The sequence below is a fragment of the Marmota flaviventris genome, chromosome 16 (assembly GCF_047511675.1).
Source record: "Marmota flaviventris isolate mMarFla1 chromosome 16, mMarFla1.hap1, whole genome shotgun sequence".
Lineage (NCBI taxonomy): Eukaryota > Metazoa > Chordata > Mammalia > Rodentia > Sciuridae > Marmota > Marmota flaviventris.
Genome location: NC_092513.1, coordinates 26,669,371 through 26,692,034, shown reverse-complemented (window position 1 = coordinate 26,692,034; position 22,664 = coordinate 26,669,371). Strand labels below are relative to the sequence as shown.

Sequence of the window (22,664 nt, the reverse complement as noted above, 5' to 3'; positions counted from 1 at the left end):
TCAGGTCTGTTCTCTTGGTCTGATTATCTGTTTCTGATGCCAATGCTACTGGTTATTCTTGAGGGAGTTGGGTTGGTGGGTGTGGTATTGTTTCTTTATTAGATGACCAGAGATTGTACTCGGGGGGCTTTTAACCCTGAAGAATATTCCCTCGGCTTTTTATTTATTTATTTATTTAGTACTTTATTAGGAGACAGGGTCTCACAGAGTTGCTCTGTCCTCGCTAAGTGGCTGAGGCTGGCTCTGAACTCTCTGTGCGCCTTTGTGAGACTCGCATCACCGCCATTGGCTCGGCCTCATTTGTTCTTCTTCTTGTGGTTGTTCTTTTAATTTCCGTCTCTCCTTTGCTTTTGGTTGTTGCCGCCGTTTCTCCTTGTACTGGGTATTGAACAGAAGGGTGCTTTACCACCCTCCCCTGCCCAAACCTTGCTATTTATTTATTTATTTTTGTTGTTGTTTGTTTGTTTTCACAGTTAGTCAGATTCACCAGTCCTTGAACTAGTGGCTCCGGGGGCCATGTCTAAGAAAGCCTGACGTCCTTCCCCATTAGACAACTGAGAGCATTTACGGGCCTTTATTAGTCTAAAATTCAATCAGGGGGATTTATACATGAAAACAACATCATCGCTTAGGAGGGGCTCAGGTGACAAGAAAGGAAACAAAGGCAGTGAACTCGCATTGAGCTCTCACGCCAGGGACACGCGCAAAGCACAGGGCAGGGAGTCCACGTTTGGCAGAGATCGAAGACTCCTTCGGAAATTGCATGTCCAGGGCAAGTGCTGAGTTCATCTTCGGGATATGAGTCTTCTGTAGTCCTTAAGGGTCTTGGCCAAGAGTGGGGGGATTTCCTTAGCCTTGGGTTTTCTGGTGTTGGCCACTGGTGCGGGGCGGTGAGCTCTGACAGGGTTCCCAGAGGCCTCTGCTGCAGTCTCACTTCTAGCATCAAAGCTGCTGCTGCTGTTGCTGCTGTTGCTGCTGGTGCTGGAGGGCGTGTCACTGCCTCCCCTGGGGTGCTGGGCTGGTTGGAAGTTGGGTCTTCCTGAGGCAGCCGCTGCTAGTGTCCCAAACTGGCCGTGCCTCGCTGGAACCTCACCAGGTGACTTGAAATAGACCATCTTTGTTTGTGGGCCTCGGGGCTCTTGAGGATGTCTGGATCGTATTTTCGAGGTGAGTGCTTGCAGTCGCTGCTCTCGGGCGTCCTGAAGCCGCAGGTACATCTCCCTCCAAGACTCGTTCTCCTTAGGCGTTTCTCCCTTAAATTCTTGGCCACAGTGCAGTCTCCATAGCTGATCTGTCTCCTCGGCGGTCCCTTGGTGGCATCTCTCCGCGTGGGACAGCTGCTCGGGTGTGCATTTCTCCAAAGCAGACCCGAACAGAGAATGCGGGAGCGCCCTCTCTTCCCACAGGGAATCCTGGTCTGCAACTCCCTGGCTGCCCCGTGGGAGCCAGGTCGTTTGGGCGAGACGGCCACGTTTGCCACCAGAGTACACGGGGGTCCTGGAATTAGTTCTGATTCCCGTGAAGCCAGCTTCTTCCTCTTCCTGTGGTGAAGAGAGCGCTGTTGCATTGGGTGCAAAGAAGCTCATCAGCGCATCATCATCCTCAGGAGGGGGACTGGGTGGGTCCCACAGGCTGGGGGATGGCGTGGGAGGCAGCACCGCAGCGGCTTCTCGGGAGACCCCTTGCATCCCGGCCCAACTGCCTTGGCCTTGGGCAGGCTGGGGCCCCGCCGACTGCTTTCCAATCACCAGAGGAGGAAAGTTCTCCGCCGAGTCCAGGTGTTGGCTGGACCTCTTGGAAGCTTTTGCTTTCCGTGCCTTGGCCGAAGTCTTCACCTTTCTCTTCTTCTTCCGAGGCTGGTCATCATACGTGAGGTACGCCTCGAAAGACATAGTGGGCGCCTCCAAGAACTCCTCCTCTGGCTCTCCGTCTGTGGGGGGTGGGGGGTGGGGGGTGAGGAAACAAAAACAAAAACAAAAATTAAAAAAACAACCAACCCACAAACACAAAACGGAAAGGGTATCCGCACCAACCACAGTGAAAGCAAAAATCAGCAGACCGGAGCCCGCAGGCGCTCTGCCTTTTCTTCAGCAGCGGAGCCAGGCTTGGGGGGCTCACTTTCTGGGTAGAAGATGGTACTGGATTCATCGGGGAAGGGATGCCTCCCCTGCCCCTCCCCTGCCCGCACCCAACCACCCAACCACCCGGACTGCTGTCTTGGATGGATGGTTCTCTCCCTTCTAGGGCTCCTTCTGTCACTGGGAGAGATAACTGACCGCAAGGATCCACATTTGGGCTCCTCTCTCCCTCCCTCCCTCCCTCCCTCCTGCCAGGTCCCACGCTGTCTTGGGGCTCCATGAGCTCCATCTCCTTTCCTGTCCAAATGAGAAGATGGATTCTATCTTACCGTTGGCATCTTCGAGGTCGTCATCAGTCTCTCTTGCTTTGGGCAGCAGGTCGTGTTTCCCCCGGGGTCCTTGCAGGGGACGTGCTCGCGGGAGTCCCGTGGTGGCCTGAAAATGACGATCCTGGCCTTCGACAGGCACGCGGCCACGAGCGGAGGGCTCAGTGTCCTCCGGGGAAGCGGAGTGCTCCCCGGACATCGGATGAGGACCGGTAGGCCCCCCGGAGGCCTGAGCAGGGCAGCCATCCCAGGAGCGCCAGGGTGCAGGCAACGCTGCCAGCGGGGGGCGCTTCTTGCTCCTGTCTTCTCTCCTCTCGCGAGGTCTCGGAGACTCCTCCAGGTCTCTGTGCTTTTGGGGTCCATGCCCCGTAGGGCGGGATGGACTGCTGGGGGCCCTCGAGTTTTCTCGGGAGCCCGAGTCCGTGATTTCCTTTGCAAGTTGGGAGTCGTGCGCAGCACGCCCGGGGTCGACCTCCAGAAGAGCCAGCTTCTTCCACCGGGCCGCCAAGTCCCTGGCCAGGCCGCCAAGGAGCTCGTGGTGGCGCAAGCTCTTGACCATCTTTCTGACACCTGTCTCCTGCAGGATGTGTGGGGTGAGGGGCAAGGCGGAGAGCTGCTGCAAGTATTTCTGGAGCTTGTCAGGGCGGGTCCTGGTGGCCAGGCGCCCCTGCAGCTTGCCAACGGCTCGCAGCAGCACCTCCTCCGACGCCATCTCGGTGGCCGGCTCGGCCTCGGCCCTGGACTCGGTTCGCTGTCGCTCTGCCGGGGTATCCGGGCCCTGGCCACGGCTGGCCGCTTGTTCTGGGCGCGTTGGTGCGCCCCGAGCGCCGCTGGGCAGGTCTGCTTGTGGTCCTCAGGGCGCCGGGCCTCAGCTGGAAGCACCTGTGCCTGGCGCTGTCCCAGAAGGAATGAGGCTGCACGGGCAGGCCGACCTGGGCCTTATAGAGCCCCTGGCTCCGCCCCCCTGCCAGAGTGTGCGCCACGCCCACCCTCAAGGACCCCACCCAGCTCTCTCTTTCCGGGAGCACCCGCTAGCTCAGCTGGCATCCACTTCTGCGCCTGCCACCGACGCACTGGATCCGGTGGGCAGAACCTGGGTCAAATCAGGAGTGGCCACCCCGGCTAGAGCCTCGGCACCACCCGACTCGGGGACTAGTCTTCTCCCTCTTGGGCACATGGGGAAACTGGAGTTCAGGGACACGCCCTTCAGTGGCCCTGGGTCCCATGACAGCGATTTGCCAGGGAAAGCGGAACTGACTCTGAGGAGTCTAGGTCCTGTGGGAGCACAGGAATGGAGGCCCGGAGAGCCAAGAGGATTGGGGAAGCTTAGCTCCGCAGGGCAAGGGTGATTCCTTGGAAGGAACCTCCAAAGGAAGTCTGGCGGGGAATCCGTGGAATGAACTTGTGGCCATTGGCTCCAATGGCCTGACTGTCAGCCCCATGGGGGCGAGTTTGAAGAGCCCAAGGCACCAGGCGGCCTGTGGGATACAAAAACCCACTTCTCAATGGTATTCGGCGCTTCTGGTGGTTTGGTTGGTTCCTTTGGGGGTTACTGGACCGGTGAGCGACCCCCGCCCACTCCCGCCCCCCACCTCAAGGCCCCTTTGGGCTTCTATTGAGAGGCAGGGTCTCAGTGAGCAGATGAGAGCCTGGCTTTGCCAGAGGCTGGCCTTGATCTCGCCATGCTCCTGCTTCAGCCTGCTGAGCTGATGGGATCATAGGCGGGAGCTGCTGGATCTTTCCCTTGACAACTCAGTAGTTTTCACAGCCTCCATCCTTCTCCTTTCCAGACACAGAGATATCTCTCCCAGTCTGTCCGAAACATCTTCTTTCTTGAATGATTAATGTTTTGTAATCCATATGAGACTGATCGGAGAGAGTGTTTGTGTGTGTGGCCACGTGTGTGTGTGTGTGTGTGTGTGTGTATGTGTGTGTGTACGCGCTGGCGAAGACGTGCACACAACACACACACACACACACACACACACACACACACACAAGGAAAGCATGTATTCTTATTTGTCAGGGTCCTGAGGTTTATCCCAAGACACTTATTAGATCCGTGTTCCCCCCGTTTGTCCATGGGCCTGGGGGAGTGTTTCTGGGTCCTCAGGTCTGTTCTCTTGGTCTGATTATCTGTTTCTGATGCCAATGCTACTGGTTATTCTTGAGGGAGTTGGGTTGGTGGGTGTGGTATTGTTTCTTTATTAGATAACCAGACATTGTACTCGGGGGGCTTTTAACCCTGAAGAATATTCCCTCGGCTTTTTATTTATTTATTTATTTAGTACTTTATTAGGAGACAGGGTCTCACAGAGTTGCTCTGTCCTCGCTAAGTGGCTGAGGCTGGCTCTGAACTCTCTGTGCGCCTTTGTGAGACTCGCATCACCGCCATTGGCTCGGCCTCATTTGTTCTTCTTCTTGTGGTTGTTCTTTTAATTTCCGTCTCTCCTTTGCTTTTGGTTGTTGCCGCCGTATCTCCTTGTACTGGGTATTGAACAGAAGGGTGCTTTACCACCCTCCCCTGCCCAAACCTTGCTATTTATTTATTTATTTTTGTTGTTGTTTGTTTGTTTTCACAGTTAGTCAGATTCACCAGTCCTTGAACTAGTGGCTCCGGGGGCCATGTCTAAGAAAGCCTGACGTCCTACCCCATTAGACAACTGAGAGCATTTTCGGGCCTTTATTAGTCTAAAATTCAATCAGGGGGATTTATACATGAAAACAACATCATCGCTTAGGAGGGGCTCAGGTGACAAGAAAGGAAACAAAGGCAGTGAACTCGCATTGAGCTCTCACGCCAGGGACACGCGCAAAGCACAGGGCAGGGAGTCCACGTTTGGCAGAGATCGAAGACTCCTTCGGAAATTGCATGTCCAGGGCAAGTGCTGAGTTCATCTTCGGGATATGAGTCTTCTGTAGTCCTTAAGGGTCTTGGCCAAGAGTGGGGGGATTTCCTTAGCCTTGGGTTTTCTGGTGTTGGCCACTGGTGCCGGGCGGTGAGCTCTGACAGGGTTCCCAGAGGCCTCTGCTGCAGTCTCACTTCTAGCATCAAAGCTGCTGCTGCTGTTGCTGCTGTTGCTGCTGGTGCTGGAGGGCGTGTCACTGCCTCCCCTGGGGTGCTGGGCTGGTTGGAAGTTGGGTCTTCCTGAGGCAGCCGCTGCTAGTGTCCCAAACTGGCCGTGCCTCGCTGGAACCTCACCAGGTGACTTGAAATAGACCATCTTTGTTTGTGGGCCTCGGGGCTCTTGAGGATGTCTGGATCGTATTTTCGAGGTGAGTGCTTGCAGTCGCTGCTCTCGGGCGTCCTGAAGCCGCAGGTACATCTCCCTCCAAGACTCGTTCTCCTTAGGCGTTTCTCCCTTAAATTCTTGGCCACAGTGCAGTCTCCATAGCTGATCTGTCTCCTCGGCGGTCCCTTGGTGGCATCTCTCCGCGTGGGACAGCTGCTCGGGTGTGCATTTCTCCAAAGCAGACCCGAACAGAGAATGCGGGAGCGCCCTCTCTTCCCACAGGGAATCCTGGTCTGCAACTCCCTGGCTGCCCCGTGGGAGCCAGGTCGTTTGGGCGAGACGGCCACGTTTGCCACCAGAGTACACGGGGGTCCTGGAATTAGTTCTGATTCCCGTGAAGCCAGCTTCTTCCTCTTCCTGTGGTGAAGAGAGCGCTGTTGCATTGGGTGCAAAGAAGCTCATCAGCGCATCATCATCCTCAGGAGGGGGACTGGGTGGGTCCCACAGGCTGGGGGATGGCGTGGGAGGCAGCACCGCAGCGGCTTCTCGGGAGACCCCTTGCATCCCGGCCCAACTGCCTTGGCCTTGGGCAGGCTGGGGCCCCGCCGACTGCTTTCCAATCACCAGAGGAGGAAAGTTCTCCGCCGAGTCCAGGTGTTGGCTGGACCTCTTGGAAGCTTTTGCTTTCCGTGCCTTGGCCGAAGTCTTCACCTTTCTCTTCTTCTTCCGAGGCTGGTCATCATACGTGAGGTACGCCTCGAAAGACATAGTGGGCGCCTCCAAGAACTCCTCCTCTGGCTCTCCGTCTGTGGGGGGTGGGGGGTGGGGGGTGAGGAAACAAAAACAAAAACAAAAATTAAAAAAACAACCAACCCACAAACACAAAACGGAAAGGGTATCCGCACCAACCACAGTGAAAGCAAAAATCAGCAGACCGGAGCCCGCAGGCGCTCTGCCTTTTCTTCAGCAGCGGAGCCAGGCTTGGGGGGCTCACTTTCTGGGTAGAAGATGGTACTGGATTCATCGGGGAAGGGATGCCTCCCCTGCCCCTCCCCTGCCCGCACCCAACCACCCAACCACCCGGACTGCTGTCTTGGATGGATGGTTCTCTCCCTTCTAGGGCTCCTTCTGTCACTGGGAGAGATAACTGACCGCAAGGATCCACATTTGGGCTCCTCTCTCCCTCCCTCCCTCCCTCCCTCCTGCCAGGTCCCACGCTGTCTTGGGGCTCCATGAGCTCCATCTCCTTTCCTGTCCAAATGAGAAGATGGATTCTATCTTACCGTTGGCATCTTCGAGGTCGTCATCAGTCTCTCTTGCTTTGGGCAGCAGGTCGTGTTTCCCCCGGGGTCCTTGCAGGGGACGTGCTCGCGGGAGTCCCGTGGTGGCCTGAAAATGACGATCCTGGCCTTCGACAGGCACGCGGCCACGAGCGGAGGGCTCAGTGTCCTCCGGGGAAGCGGAGTGCTCCCCGGACATCGGATGAGGACCGGTAGGCCCCCCGGAGGCCTGAGCAGGGCAGCCATCCCAGGAGCGCCAGGGTGCAGGCAACGCTGCCAGCGGGGGGCGCTTCTTGCTCCTGTCTTCTCTCCTCTCGCGAGGTCTCGGAGACTCCTCCAGGTCTCTGTGCTTTTGGGGTCCATGCCCCGTAGGGCGGGATGGACTGCTGGGGGCCCTCGAGTTTTCTCGGGAGCCCGAGTCCGTGATTTCCTTTGCAAGTTGGGAGTCGTGCGCAGCACGCCCGGGGTCGACCTCCAGAAGAGCCAGCTTCTTCCACCGGGCCGCCAAGTCCCTGGCCAGGCCGCCAAGGAGCTCGTGGTGGCGCAAGCTCTTGACCATCTTTCTGACACCTGTCTCCTGCAGGATGTGTGGGGTGAGGGGCAAGGCGGAGAGCTGCTGCAAGTATTTCTGGAGCTTGTCAGGGCGGGTCCTGGTGGCCAGGCGCCCCTGCAGCTTGCCAACGGCTCGCAGCAGCACCTCCTCCGACGCCATCTCGGTGGCCGGCTCGGCCTCGGCCCTGGACTCGGTTCGCTGTCGCTCTGCCGGGGTATCCGGGCCCTGGCCACGGCTGGCCGCTTGTTCTGGGCGCGTTGGTGCGCCCCGAGCGCCGCTGGGCAGGTCTGCTTGTGGTCCTCAGGGCGCCGGGCCTCAGCTGGAAGCACCTGTGCCTGGCGCTGTCCCAGAAGGAATGAGGCTGCACGGGCAGGCCGACCTGGGCCTTATAGAGCCCCTGGCTCCGCCCCCCTGCCAGAGTGTGCGCCACGCCCACCCTCAAGGACCCCACCCAGCTCTCTCTTTCCGGGAGCACCCGCTAGCTCAGCTGGCATCCACTTCTGCGCCTGCCACCGACGCACTGGATCCGGTGGGCAGAACCTGGGTCAAATCAGGAGTGGCCACCCCGGCTAGAGCCTCGGCACCACCCGACTCGGGGACTAGTCTTCTCCCTCTTGGGCACATGGGGAAACTGGAGTTCAGGGACACGCCCTTCAGTGGCCCTTCAGTGTCATGGGTCCCATGACAGCGATTTGCCAGGGAAAGCGGAACTGACTCTGAGGAGTCTAGGTCCTGTGGGAGCACAGGAATGGAGGCCCGGAGAGCCAAGAGGATTGGGGAAGCTTAGCTCCGCAGGGCAAGGGTGATTCCTTGGAAGGAACCTCCAAAGGAAGTCTGGCGGGGAATCCGTGGAATGAACTTGTGGCCATTGGCTCCAATGGCCTGACTGTCAGCCCCATGGGGGCGAGTTTGAAGAGCCCAAGGCACCAGGCGGCCTGTGGGATACAAAAACCCACTTCTCAATGGTATTCGGCGCTTCTGGTGGTTTGGTTGGTTCCTTTGGGGGTTACTGGACCGGTGAGCGACCCCCGCCCACTCCCGCCCCCCACCTCAAGGCCCCTTTGGGCTTCTATTGAGAGGCAGGGTCTCAGTGAGCAGATGAGAGCCTGGCTTTGCCAGAGGCTGGCCTTGATCTCGCCATGCTCCTGCTTCAGCCTGCTGAGCTGATGGGATCATAGGCGGGAGCTGCTGGATCTTTCCCTTGACAACTCAGTAGTTTTCACAGCCTCCATCCTTCTCCTTTCCAGACACAGAGATATCTCTCCCAGTCTGTCCGAAACATCTTCTTTCTTGAATGATTAATGTTTTGTAATCCATATGAGACTGATCGGAGAGAGTGTTTGTGTGTGTGGCCACGTGTGTGTGTGTGTGTGTGTGTGTGTATGTGTGTGTGTACGCGCTGGCGAAGACGTGCACACAACACACACACACACACACACACACACACACACACAAGGAAAGCATGTATTCTTATTTGTCAGGGTCCTGAGGTTTATCCCAAGACACTTATTAGATCCGTGTTCCCCCCGTTTGTCCATGGGCCTGGGGGAGTGTTTCTGGGTCCTCAGGTCTGTTCTCTTGGTCTGATTATCTGTTTCTGATGCCAATGCTACTGGTTATTCTTGAGGGAGTTGGGTTGGTGGGTGTGGTATTGTTTCTTTATTAGATAACCAGACATTGTACTCGGGGGGCTTTTAACCCTGAAGAATATTCCCTCGGCTTTTTATTTATTTATTTATTTAGTACTTTATTAGGAGACAGGGTCTCACAGAGTTGCTCTGTCCTCGCTAAGTGGCTGAGGCTGGCTCTGAACTCTCTGTGCGCCTTTGTGAGACTCGCATCACCGCCATTGGCTCGGCCTCATTTGTTCTTCTTCTTGTGGTTGTTCTTTTAATTTCCGTCTCTCCTTTGCTTTTGGTTGTTGCCGCCGTTTCTCCTTGTACTGGGTATTGAACAGAAGGGTGCTTTACCACCCACCCCTGCCCAAACCTTGCTATTTATTTATTCATTTTTTTGTTGTTTGTTTGTTTTCACAGTTAGTCAGATTCACCAGTCCTTGAACTAGTGGCTCCGGGGGCCATGTCTAAGAAAGCCTGACGTCCTTCCCCATTAGACAACTGAGAGCATTTACGGGCCTTTATTAGTCTAAAATTCAATCAGGGGGATTTATACATGAAAACAACATCATCGCTTAGGAGGGGCTCAGGTGACAAGAAAGGAAACAAAGGCAGTGAACTCGCATTGAGCTCTCACGCCAGGGACACGCGCAAAGCACAGGGCAGGGAGTCCACGTTTGGCAGAGATCGAAGACTCCTTCGGAAATTGCATGTCCAGGGCAAGTGCTGAGTTCATCTTCGGGATATGAGTCTTCTGTAGTCCTTAAGGGTCTTGGCCAAGAGTGGGGGGATTTCCTTAGCCTTGGGTTTTCTGGTGTTGGCCACTGGTGCCGGGCGGTGAGCTCTGACAGGGTTCCCAGAGGCCTCTGCTGCAGTCTCACTTCTAGCATCAAAGCTGCTGCTGCTGTTGCTGCTGTTGCTGCTGGTGCTGGAGGGCGTGTCACTGCCTCCCCTGGGGTGCTGGGCTGGTTGGAAGTTGGGTCTTCCTGAGGCAGCCGCTGCTAGTGTCCCAAACTGGCCGTGCCTCGCTGGAACCTCACCAGGTGACTTGAAATAGACCATCTTTGTTTGTGGGCCTCGGGGCTCTTGAGGATGTCTGGATCGTATTTTCGAGGTGAGTGCTTGCAGTCGCTGCTCTCGGGCGTCCTGAAGCCGCAGGTACATCTCCCTCCAAGACTCGTTCTCCTTAGGCGTTTCTCCCTTAAATTCTTGGCCACAGTGCAGTCTCCATAGCTGATCTGTCTCCTCGGCGGTCCCTTGGTGGCATCTCTCCGCGTGGGACAGCTGCTCGGGTGTGCATTTCTCCAAAGCAGACCCGAACAGAGAATGCGGGAGCGCCCTCTCTTCCCACAGGGAATCCTGGTCTGCAACTCCCTGGCTGCCCCGTGGGAGCCAGGTCGTTTGGGCGAGACGGCCACGTTTGCCACCAGAGTACACGGGGGTCCTGGAATTAGTTCTGATTCCCGTGAAGCCAGCTTCTTCCTCTTCCTGTGGTGAAGAGAGCGCTGTTGCATTGGGTGCAAAGAAGCTCATCAGCGCATCATCATCCTCAGGAGGGGGACTGGGTGGGTCCCACAGGCTGGGGGATGGCGTGGGAGGCAGCACCGCAGCGGCTTCTCGGGAGACCCCTTGCATCCCGGCCCAACTGCCTTGGCCTTGGGCAGGCTGGGGCCCCGCCGACTGCTTTCCAATCACCAGAGGAGGAAAGTTCTCCGCCGAGTCCAGGTGTTGGCTGGACCTCTTGGAAGCTTTTGCTTTCCGTGCCTTGGCCGAAGTCTTCACCTTTCTCTTCTTCTTCCGAGGCTGGTCATCATACGTGAGGTACGCCTCGAAAGACATAGTGGGCGCCTCCAAGAACTCCTCCTCTGGCTCTCCGTCTGTGGGGGGTGGGGGGTGGGGGGTGAGGAAACAAAAACAAAAACAAAAATTAAAAAAACAACCAACCCACAAACACAAAACGGAAAGGGTATCCGCACCAACCACAGTGAAAGCAAAAATCAGCAGACCGGAGCCCGCAGGCGCTCTGCCTTTTCTTCAGCAGCGGAGCCAGGCTTGGGGGGCTCACTTTCTGGGTAGAAGATGGTACTGGATTCATCGGGGAAGGGATGCCTCCCCTGCCCCTCCCCTGCCCGCACCCAACCACCCAACCACCCGGACTGCTGTCTTGGATGGATGGTTCTCTCCCTTCTAGGGCTCCTTCTGTCACTGGGAGAGATAACTGACCGCAAGGATCCACATTTGGGCTCCTCTCTCCCTCCCTCCCTCCCTCCCTCCTGCCAGGTCCCACGCTGTCTTGGGGCTCCATGAGCTCCATCTCCTTTCCTGTCCAAATGAGAAGATGGATTCTATCTTACCGTTGGCATCTTCGAGGTCGTCATCAGTCTCTCTTGCTTTGGGCAGCAGGTCGTGTTTCCCCCGGGGTCCTTGCAGGGGACGTGCTCGCGGGAGTCCCGTGGTGGCCTGAAAATGACGATCCTGGCCTTCGACAGGCACGCGGCCACGAGCGGAGGGCTCAGTGTCCTCCGGGGAAGCGGAGTGCTCCCCGGACATCGGATGAGGACCGGTAGGCCCCCCGGAGGCCTGAGCAGGGCAGCCATCCCAGGAGCGCCAGGGTGCAGGCAACGCTGCCAGCGGGGGGCGCTTCTTGCTCCTGTCTTCTCTCCTCTCGCGAGGTCTCGGAGACTCCTCCAGGTCTCTGTGCTTTTGGGGTCCATGCCCCGTAGGGCGGGATGGACTGCTGGGGGCCCTCGAGTTTTCTCGGGAGCCCGAGTCCGTGATTTCCTTTGCAAGTTGGGAGTCGTGCGCAGCACGCCCGGGGTCGACCTCCAGAAGAGCCAGCTTCTTCCACCGGGCCGCCAAGTCCCTGGCCAGGCCGCCAAGGAGCTCGTGGTGGCGCAAGCTCTTGACCATCTTTCTGACACCTGTCTCCTGCAGGATGTGTGGGGTGAGGGGCAAGGCGGAGAGCTGCTGCAAGTATTTCTGGAGCTTGTCAGGGCGGGTCCTGGTGGCCAGGCGCCCCTGCAGCTTGCCAACGGCTCGCAGCAGCACCTCCTCCGACGCCATCTCGGTGGCCGGCTCGGCCTCGGCCCTGGACTCGGTTCGCTGTCGCTCTGCCGGGGTATCCGGGCCCTGGCCACGGCTGGCCGCTTGTTCTGGGCGCGTTGGTGCGCCCCGAGCGCCGCTGGGCAGGTCTGCTTGTGGTCCTCAGGGCGCCGGGCCTCAGCTGGAAGCACCTGTGCCTGGCGCTGTCCCAGAAGGAATGAGGCTGCACGGGCAGGCCGACCTGGGCCTTATAGAGCCCCTGGCTCCGCCCCCCTGCCAGAGTGTGCGCCACGCCCACCCTCAAGGACCCCACCCAGCTCTCTCTTTCCGGGAGCACCCGCTAGCTCAGCTGGCATCCACTTCTGCGCCTGCCACCGACGCACTGGATCCGGTGGGCAGAACCTGGGTCAAATCAGGAGTGGCCACCCCGGCTAGAGCCTCGGCACCACCCGACTCGGGGACTAGTCTTCTCCCTCTTGGGCACATGGGGAAACTGGAGTTCAGGGACACGCCCTTCAGTGGCCCTGGGTCCCATGACAGCGATTTGCCAGGGAAAGCGGAACTGACTCTGAGGAGTCTAGGTCCTGTGGGAGCACAGGAATGGAGGCCCGGAGAGCCAAGAGGATTGGGGAAGCTTAGCTCCGCAGGGCAAGGGTGATTCCTTGGAAGGAACCTCCAAAGGAAGTCTGGCGGGGAATCCGTGGAATGAACTTGTGGCCATTGGCTCCAATGGCCTGACTGTCAGCCCCATGGGGGCGAGTTTGAAGAGCCCAAGGCACCAGGCGGCCTGTGGGATACAAAAACCCACTTCTCAATGGTATTCGGCGCTTCTGGTGGTTTGGTTGGTTCCTTTGGGGGTTACTGGACCGGTGAGCGACCCCCGCCCACTCCCGCCCCCCACCTCAAGGCCCCTTTGGGCTTCTATTGAGAGGCAGGGTCTCAGTGAGCAGATGAGAGCCTGGCTTTGCCAGAGGCTGGCCTTGATCTCGCCATGCTCCTGCTTCAGCCTGCTGAGCTGATGGGATCATAGGCGGGAGCTGCTGGATCTTTCCCTTGACAACTCAGTAGTTTTCACAGCCTCCATCCTTCTCCTTTCCAGACACAGAGATATCTCTCCCAGTCTGTCCGAAACATCTTCTTTCTTGAATGATTAATGTTTTGTAATCCATATGAGACTGATCGGAGAGAGTGTTTGTGTGTGTGGCCACATGTGTGTGTGTGTGTGTGTGTGTGTGTGTGTGAGTGTATGTGTGTGTGTACGCGCTGGCGAAGACGTGCACACAACACACACACACACACACACACACACAAGGAAAGCATGTATTCTTATTTGTCAGGGTCCTGAGGTTTATCCCAAGACACTTATTAGATCCGTGTTCCCCCCGTTTGTCCATGGGCCTGGGGGAGTGTTTCTGGGTCCTCAGGTCTGTTCTCTTGGTCTGATTATCTGTTTCTGATGCCAATGCTACTGGTTATTCTTGAGGGAGTTGGGTTGGTGGGTGTGGTATTGTTTCTTTATTAGATAACCAGACATTGTACTCGGGGGGCTTTTAACCCTGAAGAATATTCCCTCGGCTTTTTATTTATTTATTTATTTAGTACTTTATTAGGAGACAGGGTCTCACAGAGTTGCTCTGTCCTCGCTAAGTGGCTGAGGCTGGCTCTGAACTCTCTGTGCGCCTTTGTGAGACTCGCATCACCGCCATTGGCTCGGCCTCATTTGTTCTTCTTCTTGTGGTTGTTCTTTTAATTTCCGTCTCTCCTTTGCTTTGGGTTGTTGCCGCCATTTCTCCTTGTACTGGGTATTGAACAGAAGGGTGCTTTACCACCCTCCCCTGCCCAAACCTTGCTATTTATTTATTTATTTATTTATTTTTGTTGTTGTTTGTTTGTTTTCACAGTTAGTCAGATTCACCAGTCCTTGAACTATTGGCTCCGGGGGCCATGTCTAAGAAAGCCTGACGTCCTTCCCCATTAGACAACTGAGAGCATTTACGGGCCTTTATTAGTCTAAAATTCAATCAGGGGGATTTATACATGAAAACAACATCATCGCTTAGGAGGGGCTCAGGTGACAAGAAAGGAAACAAAGGCAGTGAACTCGCATTGAGCTCTCACGCCAGGGACACGCGCAAAGCACAGGGCAGGGAGTCCACGTTTGGCAGAGATCGAAGACTCCTTCGGAAATTGCATGTCCAGGGCAAGTGCTGAGTTCATCTTCGGGATATGAGTCTTCTGTAGTCCTTAAGGGTCTTGGCCAAGAGTGGGGGGATTTCCTTAGCCTTGGGTTTTCTGGTGTTGGCCACTGGTGCCGGGCGGTGAGCTCTGACAGGGTTCCCAGAGGCCTCTGCTGCAGTCTCACTTCTAGCATCAAAGCTGCTGCTGCTGTTGCTGCTGTTGCTGCTGGTGCTGGAGGGCGTGTCACTGCCTCCCCTGGGGTGCTGGGCTGGTTGGAAGTTGGGTCTTCCTGAGGCAGCCGCTGCTAGTGTCCCAAACTGGCCGTGCCTCGCTGGAACCTCACCAGGTGACTTGAAATAGACCATCTTTGTTTGTGGGCCTCGGGGCTCTTGAGGATGTCTGGATCGTATTTTCGAGGTGAGTGCTTGCAGTCGCTGCTCTCGGGCGTCCTGAAGCCGCAGGTACATCTCCCTCCAAGACTCGTTCTCCTTAGGCGTTTCTCCCTTAAATTCTTGGCCACAGTGCAGTCTCCATAGCTGATCTGTCTCCTCGGCGGTCCCTTGGTGGCATCCCTCCGCGTGGGACAGCTGCTCGGGTGTGCATTTCTCCAAAGCAGACCCGAACAGAGAATGCGGGAGCGCCCTCTCTTCCCACAGGGAATCCTGGTCTGCAACTCCCTGGCTGCCCCGTGGGAGCCAGGTCGTTTGGGCGAGACGGCCACGTTTGCCACCAGAGTACACGGGGGTCCTGGAATTAGTTCTGATTCCCGTGAAGCCAGCTTCTTCCTCTTCCTGTGGTGAAGAGAGCGCTGTTGCATTGGGTGCAAAGAAGCTCATCAGCGCATCATCATCCTCAGGAGGGGGACTGGGTGGGTCCCACAGGCTGGGGGATGGCGTGGGAGGCAGCACCGCAGCGGCTTCTCGGGAGACCCCTTGCATCCCGGCCCAACTGCCTTGGCCTTGGGCAGGCTGGGGCCCCGCCGACTGCTTTCCAATCACCAGAGGAGGAAAGTTCTCCGCCGAGTCCAGGTGTTGGCTGGACCTCTTGGAAGCTTTTGCTTTCCGTGCCTTGGCCGAAGTCTTCACCTTTCTCTTCTTCTTCCGAGGCTGGTCATCATACGTGAGGTACGCCTCGAAAGACATAGTGGGCGCCTCCAAGAACTCCTCCTCTGGCTCTCCGTCTGTGGGGGGTGGGGGGTGGGGGGTGAGGAAACAAAAACAAAAACAAAAATTAAAAAAACAACCAACCCACAAACACAAAACGGAAAGGGTATCCGCACCAACCACAGTGAAAGCAAAAATCAGCAGACCGGAGCCCGCAGGCGCTCTGCCTTTTCTTCAGCAGCGGAGCCAGGCTTGGGGGGCTCACTTTCTGGGTAGAAGATGGTACTGGATTCATCGGGGAAGGGATGCCTCCCCTGCCCCTCCCCTGCCCGCACCCAACCACCCAACCACCCGGACTGCTGTCTTGGATGGATGGTTCTCTCCCTTCTAGGGCTCCTTCTGTCACTGGGAGAGATAACTGACCGCAAGGATCCACATTTGGGCTCCTCTCTCCCTCCCTCCCTCCCTCCCTCCTGCCAGGTCCCACGCTGTCTTGGGGCTCCATGAGCTCCATCTCCTTTCCTGTCCAAATGAGAAGATGGATTCTATCTTACCGTTGGCATCTTCGAGGTCGTCATCAGTCTCTCTTGCTTTGGGCAGCAGGTCGTGTTTCCCCCGGGGTCCTTGCAGGGGACGTGCTCGCGGGAGTCCCGTGGTGGCCTGAAAATGACGATCCTGGCCTTCGACAGGCACGCGGCCACGAGCGGAGGGCTCAGTGTCCTCCGGGGAAGCGGAGTGCTCCCCGGACATCGGATGAGGACCGGTAGGCCCCCCGGAGGCCTGAGCAGGGCAGCCATCCCAGGAGCGCCAGGGTGCAGGCAACGCTGCCAGCGGGGGGCGCTTCTTGCTCCTGTCTTCTCTCCTCTCGCGAGGTCTCGGAGACTCCTCCAGGTCTCTGTGCTTTTGGGGTCCATGCCCCGTAGGGCGGGATGGACTGCTGGGGGCCCTCGAGTTTTCTCGGGAGCCCGAGTCCGTGATTTCCTTTGCAAGTTGGGAGTCGTGCGCAGCACGCCCGGGGTCGACCTCCAGAAGAGCCAGCTTCTTCCACCGGGCCGCCAAGTCCCTGGCCAGGCCGCCAAGGAGCTCGTGGTGGCGCAAGCTCTTGACCATCTTTCTGACACCTGTCTCCTGCAGGATGTGTGGGGTGAGGGGCAAGGCGGAGAGCTGCTGCAAGTATTTCTGGAGCTTGTCAGGGCGGGTCCTGGTGGCCAGGCGCCCCTGCAGCTTGCCAACGGCTCGCAGCAGCACCTCCTCCGACGCCATCTCGGTGGCCGGCTCGGCCTCGGCCCTGGACTCGGTTCGCTGTCGCTCTGCCGGGGTATCCGGGCCCTGGCCACGGCTGGCCGCTTGTTCTGGGCGCGTTGGTGCGCCCCGAGCGCCGCTGGGCAGGTCTGCTTGTGGTCCTCAGGGCGCCGGGCCTCAGCTGGAAGCACCTGTGCCTGGCGCTGTCCCAGAAGGAATGAGGCTGCACGGGCAGGCCGACCTGGGCCTTATAGAGCCCCTGGCTCCGCCCCCCTGCCAGAGTGTGCGCCACGCCCACCCTCAAGGACCCCACCCAGCTCTCTCTTTCCGGGAGCACCCGCTAGCTCAGCTGGCATCCACTTCTGCGCCTGCCACCGACGCACTGGATCCGGTGGGCAGAACCTGGGTCAAATCAGGAGTGGCCACCCCGGCTAGAGCCTCGGCACCACCCGACTCGGGGACTAGTCTTCTCCCTTCTTGGCACATGGGGAAACTGGAGTTCAGGGACACGCCCTTCAGTGGCCCTGGGTCCCATGACAGCGATTTGCCAGGGAAAGCGGAACTGACTCTGAGGAGTCTAGGTCCTGTGGGAGCACAGGAATGGAGGCCCGGAGAGCCAAGAGGATTGGGGAAGCTTAGCTCCGCAGGGCAAGGGTGATTCCTTGGAAGGAACCTCCAAAGGAAGTCTGGCGGGGAATCCGTGGAATGAACTTGTGGCCATTGGCTCCAATGGCCTGACTGTCAGCCCCATGGGGGCGAGTTTGAAGAGCCAAGGCACCAGGCGGCCTGTGGGATACAAAAACCCACTTCTCAATGGTATTCGGCGCTTCTGGTGGTTTGGTTGGTTCCTTTGGGGGTTACTGGACCGGTGAGCGACCCCCGCCCACTCCCGCCCCCCACCTCAAGGCCCCTTTGGGCTTCTATTGAGAGGCAGGGTCTCAGTGAGCAGATGAGAGCCTGGCTTTGCCAGAGGCTGGCCTTGATCTCGCCATGCTCCTGCTTCAGCCTGCTGAGCTGATGGGATCATAGGCGGGAGCTGCTGGATCTTTCCTTGACAACTCAGTAGTTTTCACAGCCTCCATCCTTCTCCTTTCCAGACACAGAGATATCTCTCCCAGTCTGTCCGAAACATCTTCTTTCTTGAATGATTAATGTTTTGTAATCCATATGAAGACTGATCGGAGAGAGTGTTTGTGTGTGTGGCCACGTGTGTGTGTGTGTGTGTGTGTGTGTATGTGTGTGTGTACGCGCTGGCGAAGACGTGCACACAACACACACACACACACACACACACACACACACACACACAAGGAAAGCATGTATTCTTATTTGTCAGGGTCCTGAGGTTTATCCCAAGACACTTATTAGATCCGTGTTCCCCCCGTTTGTCCATGGGCCTGGGGGAGTGTTTCTGGGTCCTCAGGTCTGTTCTCTTGGTCTGATATCTGTTTCTGATGCCAATGCTACTGGTTATTCTTGAGGGAGTTGGGTTGGTGGGTGTGGTATTGTTTCTTTATTAGATAACCAGACATTGTACTCGGGGGGCTTTAACCCTGAAGAATATTCCTCGGCTTTTATTTATTTATTTATTTAGTACTTTATTAGGAGACAGGGTCTCACAGAGTTGCTCTGTCCTCGCTAAGTGGCTGAGGCTGGCTCTGAACTCTCTGTGCGCCTTTGTGAGACTCGCATCACCGCCATTGGCTCGGCCTCATTTGTTCTTCTTCTTGTGGTTGTTCTTTTAATTTCCGTCTCTCCTTTGCTTTTGGTTGTTGCCGCCGTATCTCCTTGTACTGGGTATTGAACAGAAGGGTGCTTTACCACCCTCCCTGCCCAAACCTTGCTATTTATTTATTTATTTTTGTTGTTGTTTGTTTGTTTTCACAGTTAGTCAGATTCACCAGTCCTTGAACTAGTGGCTCCGGGGGCCATGTCTAAGAAAGCCTGACGTCCTACCCCATTAGACAACTGAGAGCATTTTCGGGCCTTTATTAGTCTAAAATTCAATCAGGGGGATTTATACATGAAAACAACATCATCGCTTAGGAGGGGCTCAGGTGACAAGAAAGGAAACAAAGGCAGTGAACTCGCATTGAGCTCTCACGCCAGGGACACGCGCAAAGCACAGGGCAGGGAGTCCACGTTTGGCAGAGATCGAAGACTCCTTCGGAAATTGCATGTCCAGGGCAAGTGCTGAGTTCATCTTCGGGATATGAGTCTTCTGTAGTCCTTAAGGGTCTTGGCCAAGAGTGGGGGGATTTCCTTAGCCTTGGGTTTTCTGGTGTTGGCCACTGGTGCCGGGCGGTGAGCTCTGACAGGGTTCCCAGAGGCCTCTGCTGCAGTCTCACTTCTAGCATCAAAGCTGCTGCTGCTGTTGCTGCTGTTGCTGCTGGTGCTGGAGGGCGTGTCACTGCCTCCCTGGGGTGCTGGGCTGGTTGGAAGTTGGGTCTTCCTGAGGCAGCCGCTGCTAGTGTCCCAAACTGGCCGTGCCTCGCTGGAAACCTCACCAGGTGACTTGAAATAGACCATCTTTGTTTGTGGGCCTCGGGGCTCTTGAGGATGTCTGGATCGTATTTTCGAGGTGAGTGCTTGCAGTCGCTGCTCTCGGGCGTCCTGAAGCCGCAGGTACATCTCCCTCCAAGACTCGTTCTCCTTAGGCGTTTCTCCCTTAAATTCTTGGCCACAGTGCAGTCTCCATAGCTGATCTGTCTCCTCGGCGGTCCCTTGGTGGCATCCCTCCGCGTGGGACAGCTGCTCGGGTGTGCATTTCTCCAAAGCAGACCCGAACAGAGAATGCGGGAGCGCCCTCTCTTCCCACAGGGAATCCTGGTCTGCAACTCCCTGGCTGCCCCGTGGGAGCCAGGTCGTTTGGGCGAGACGGCCACGTTTGCCACCAGAGTACACGGGGGTCCTGGAATTATGTTCTGATTCCCGTGAAGCCAGCTTCTTCCTCTTCCTGTGGTGAAGAGAGCGCTGTTGCATTGGGTGCAAAGAAGCTCATCAGCGCATCATCATCTCAGGAGGGGGACTGGGTGGGTCCCACAGGCTGGGGGATGGCGTGGGAGGCAGCACCGCAGCGGCTTCTCGGGAGACCCCTTGCATCCCGGCCCAACTGCCTTGGCCTTGGGCAGGCTGGGGCCCCGCCGACTGCTTTCCAATCACCAGAGGAGGAAAGTTCTCCGCCGAGTCCAGGTGTTGGCTGGACCTCTTGGAAGCTTTTGCTTTCCGTGCCTTGGCCGAAGTCTTCACCTTTCTCTTCTTCTTCCGAGGCTGGTCATCATACGTGAGGTACGCCTCGAAAGACATAGTGGGCGCCTCCAAGAACTCCTCCTCTGGCTCTCCGTCTGTGGGGGGTGGGGGGTGGGGGGTGAGGAAACAAAAACAAAAACAAAAATTAAAAAAACAACCAACCACAAACACAAAACGGAAAGGGTATCCGCACCAACCACAGTGAAAGCAAAAATCAGCAGACCGGAGCCCGCAGGCGCTCTGCCTTTTCTTCAGCAGCGGAGCCAGGCTTGGGGGCTCACTTTCTGGGTAGAAGATGGTACTGGATTCATCGGGGAAGGGATGCCTCCCCTGCCCCTCCCCTGCCCGCACCCAACCACCCAACCACCCGGACTGCTGTCTTGGATGGATGGTTCTCTCCCTTCTAGGGCTCCTTCTGTCACTGGGAGAGATAACTGACCGCAAGGATCACATTTGGGCTCCTCTCTCCCTCCCTCCCTCCCTCCCTCCTGCCAGGTCCCACGCTGTCTTGGGGCTCCATGAGCTCCATCTCCTTTCCTGTCCAAATGAGAAGATGGATTCTATCTTACCGTTGGCATCTTCGAGGTCGTCATCAGTCTCTCTTGCTTTGGGCAGCAGGTCGTGTTTCCCCCGGGGTCCTTGCAGGGGACGTGCTCGCGGGAGTCCCGTGGTGGCCTGAAAATGACGATCCTGGCCTTCGACAGGCACGCGGCCACGAGCGGAGGTCTCAGTGTCCTCCGGGGAAGCGGAGTGCTCCCCGGACATCGGATGAGGACCGGTAGGCCCCCGGAGGCCTGAGCAGGGCAGCCATCCCAGGAGCGCCAGGGTGCAGGCAACGCTGCCAGCGGGGGGCGCTTCTTGCTCCTGTCCTTCTCTCCTCTCGCGAGGTCTCGGAGAACTCCTCCAGGTCTCTGTGCTTTTGGGGTCCATGCCCCGTAGGGCGGGATGGACTGCTGGGGGCCCTCGAGTTTTCTCGGGAGCCCGAGTCCGTGATTTCCTTTGCAAGTTGGGAGTCGTGCGCAGCACGCCCGGGGTCGACCTCCAGAAGAGCCAGCTTCTTCCACCGGGCCGCCAAGTCCCTGGCCAGGCCGCCAAGGAGCTCGTGGTGGCGCAAGCTCTTGACCATCTTTCTGACACCTGTCTCCTGCAGGATGTGTGGGGTGAGGGGCAAGGCGGAGAGCTGCTGCAAGTATTTCTGGAGCTTGTCAGGGCGGGTCCTGGTGGCCAGGCGCCCCTGCAGCTTGCCAACGGCTCGCAGCAGCACCTCCTCCGACGCCATCTCGGTGGCCGGCTCGGCCTCGGCCCTGGACTCGGTTCGCTGTCGCTCTGCCGGGGTATCCGGGCCCTGGCCACGGCTGGCCGCTTGTTCTGGGCGCGTTGGTGCGCCCCGAGCGCCGCTGGGCAGGTCTGCTTGTGGTCCTCAGGGCGCCGGGCCTCAGCTGGAAGCACCTGTGCCTGGCGCTGTCCCAGAAGGAATGAGGCTGCACGGGCAGGCCGACCTGGGCCTTATAGAGCCCCTGGCTCCGCCCCCCTGCCAGAGTGTGCGCCACGCCCACCCTCAAGGACCCCACCCAGCTCTCTCTTTCCGGGAGCACCCGCTAGCTCAGCTGGCATCCACTTCTGCGCCTGCCACCGACGCACTGGATCCGGTGGGCAGAACCTGGGTCAAATCAGGAGTGGCCACCCCGGCTAGAGCCTCGGCACCACCCGACTCGGGGACTAGTCTTCTCCCTCTTGGGCACATGGGGAAACTGGAGTTCAGGGACACGCCCTTCAGTGGCCCTGGGTCCCATGACAGCGATTTGCCAGGGAAAGCGGAACTGACTCTGAGAGTCTAGGTCCTGTGGGAGCACAGGAATGGAGGCCCGGAGAGCCAAGAGGATTGGGGAAGCTTAGCTCCGCAGGGCAAGGGTGATTCCTTGGAAGGAACCTCCAAAGGAAGTCTGGCGGGGAATCCGTGGAATGAACTTGTGGCCATTGGCTCCAATGGCCTGACTGTCAGCCCCATGGGGGCGAGTTTGAAGAGCCCAAGGCACCAGGCGGCCTGTGGGATACAAAAACCCACTTCTCAATGGTATTCGGCGCTTCTGGTGGTTTGGTTGGTTCCTTTGGGGGTTACTGGACCGGTGAGCGACCCCCGCCCACTCCCGCCCCCCACCTCAAGGCCCCTTTGGGCTTCTATTGAGAGGCAGGGTCTCAGTGAGCAGATGAGAGCCTGGCTTTGCCAGAGGCTGGCCTTGATCTCGCCATGCTCCTGCTTCAGCCTGCTGAGCTGATGGGATCATAGGCGGGAGCTGCTGGATCTTTCCCTTGACAACTCAGTAGTTTTCACAGCCTCCATCCTTCTCCTTTCCAGACACAGAGATATCTCTCCCAGTCTGTCCGAAACATCTTCTTTCTTGAATGATTAATGTTTTGTAATCCATATGAGACTGATCGGAGAGAGTGTTTGTGTGTGTGGCCACGTGTGTGTGTGTGTGTGTGTGTGTGTGTGTACGCGCTGGCGAAGACGTGCACACAACACACACACACACACACACACACACACACACACAAGGAAAGCATGTATTCTTATTTGTCAGGGTCCTGAGGTTTATCCCAAGACACTTATTAGATCCGTGTTCCCCCCGTTTGTCCATGGCCTGGGGGAGTGTTTCTGGGTCCTCAGGTCTGTTCTCTTGGTCTGATTATCTGTTTCTGATGCCAATGCTACTGGTTATTCTTGAGGGAGTTGGGTTGGTGGGTGTGGTATTGTTTCTTTATT

The 22,664-nt window shown here is 57.4% G+C and overlaps 4 protein-coding genes across 4 annotated transcripts; all 4 read right to left on the bottom strand.

Annotated features, from left to right (window-relative positions):
- Nucleotides 1-785: 785 nt before the first annotated feature.
- On the bottom strand, nucleotides 786-3,116 carry LOC139702232 (elongin-A3-like). Its single transcript, XM_071602849.1, has 2 exons — nucleotides 2,408-3,116; nucleotides 786-1,930 (listed from the first exon to the last, which is right to left on the bottom strand). The coding sequence occupies exons 1-2, from the start codon at nucleotides 3,114-3,116 to the stop codon at nucleotides 786-788; spliced, it is 1,854 nt and encodes a 617-aa protein (XP_071458950.1).
- A 2,182-nt stretch (nucleotides 3,117-5,298) lies between these two features.
- Nucleotides 5,299-7,629, bottom strand: LOC139702231 (elongin-A3-like). Its single transcript, XM_071602848.1, has 2 exons — nucleotides 6,921-7,629; nucleotides 5,299-6,443 (listed from the first exon to the last, which is right to left on the bottom strand). The coding sequence occupies exons 1-2, from the start codon at nucleotides 7,627-7,629 to the stop codon at nucleotides 5,299-5,301; spliced, it is 1,854 nt and encodes a 617-aa protein (XP_071458949.1).
- Nucleotides 7,630-9,818: 2,189 nt separating this feature from the next.
- Nucleotides 9,819-12,149, bottom strand: LOC139702230 (elongin-A3-like). Its single transcript, XM_071602847.1, has 2 exons — nucleotides 11,441-12,149; nucleotides 9,819-10,963 (listed from the first exon to the last, which is right to left on the bottom strand). The coding sequence occupies exons 1-2, from the start codon at nucleotides 12,147-12,149 to the stop codon at nucleotides 9,819-9,821; spliced, it is 1,854 nt and encodes a 617-aa protein (XP_071458948.1).
- Nucleotides 12,150-14,341: 2,192 nt separating this feature from the next.
- On the bottom strand, nucleotides 14,342-16,672 carry LOC139702229 (elongin-A3-like). Its single transcript, XM_071602846.1, has 2 exons — nucleotides 15,964-16,672; nucleotides 14,342-15,486 (listed from the first exon to the last, which is right to left on the bottom strand). The coding sequence occupies exons 1-2, from the start codon at nucleotides 16,670-16,672 to the stop codon at nucleotides 14,342-14,344; spliced, it is 1,854 nt and encodes a 617-aa protein (XP_071458947.1).
- Between the last annotated feature and the right edge of the window lie 5,992 nt (nucleotides 16,673-22,664).

Excerpts from the sequence above, each read along its gene's own strand:
- LOC139702232 (XM_071602849.1), bottom strand. The coding sequence starts at position 3,116 with ATGGCGTCGGAGGAGGTGCTGCTGCGAGCCGTTGGCAAGCTGCAGGGG. Across the intron at positions 1,931-2,407 it reads CGACCTCGAAGATGCCAACG|ACGGAGAGCCAGAGGAGGAG; the intron begins GTAAGATAGAAT and ends CACCCCCCACAG.
- LOC139702231 (XM_071602848.1), bottom strand. The coding sequence starts at position 7,629 with ATGGCGTCGGAGGAGGTGCTGCTGCGAGCCGTTGGCAAGCTGCAGGGG. Across the intron at positions 6,444-6,920 it reads CGACCTCGAAGATGCCAACG|ACGGAGAGCCAGAGGAGGAG; the intron begins GTAAGATAGAAT and ends CACCCCCCACAG.
- LOC139702230 (XM_071602847.1), bottom strand. The coding sequence starts at position 12,149 with ATGGCGTCGGAGGAGGTGCTGCTGCGAGCCGTTGGCAAGCTGCAGGGG. Across the intron at positions 10,964-11,440 it reads CGACCTCGAAGATGCCAACG|ACGGAGAGCCAGAGGAGGAG; the intron begins GTAAGATAGAAT and ends CACCCCCCACAG.
- LOC139702229 (XM_071602846.1), bottom strand. The coding sequence starts at position 16,672 with ATGGCGTCGGAGGAGGTGCTGCTGCGAGCCGTTGGCAAGCTGCAGGGG. Across the intron at positions 15,487-15,963 it reads CGACCTCGAAGATGCCAACG|ACGGAGAGCCAGAGGAGGAG; the intron begins GTAAGATAGAAT and ends CACCCCCCACAG.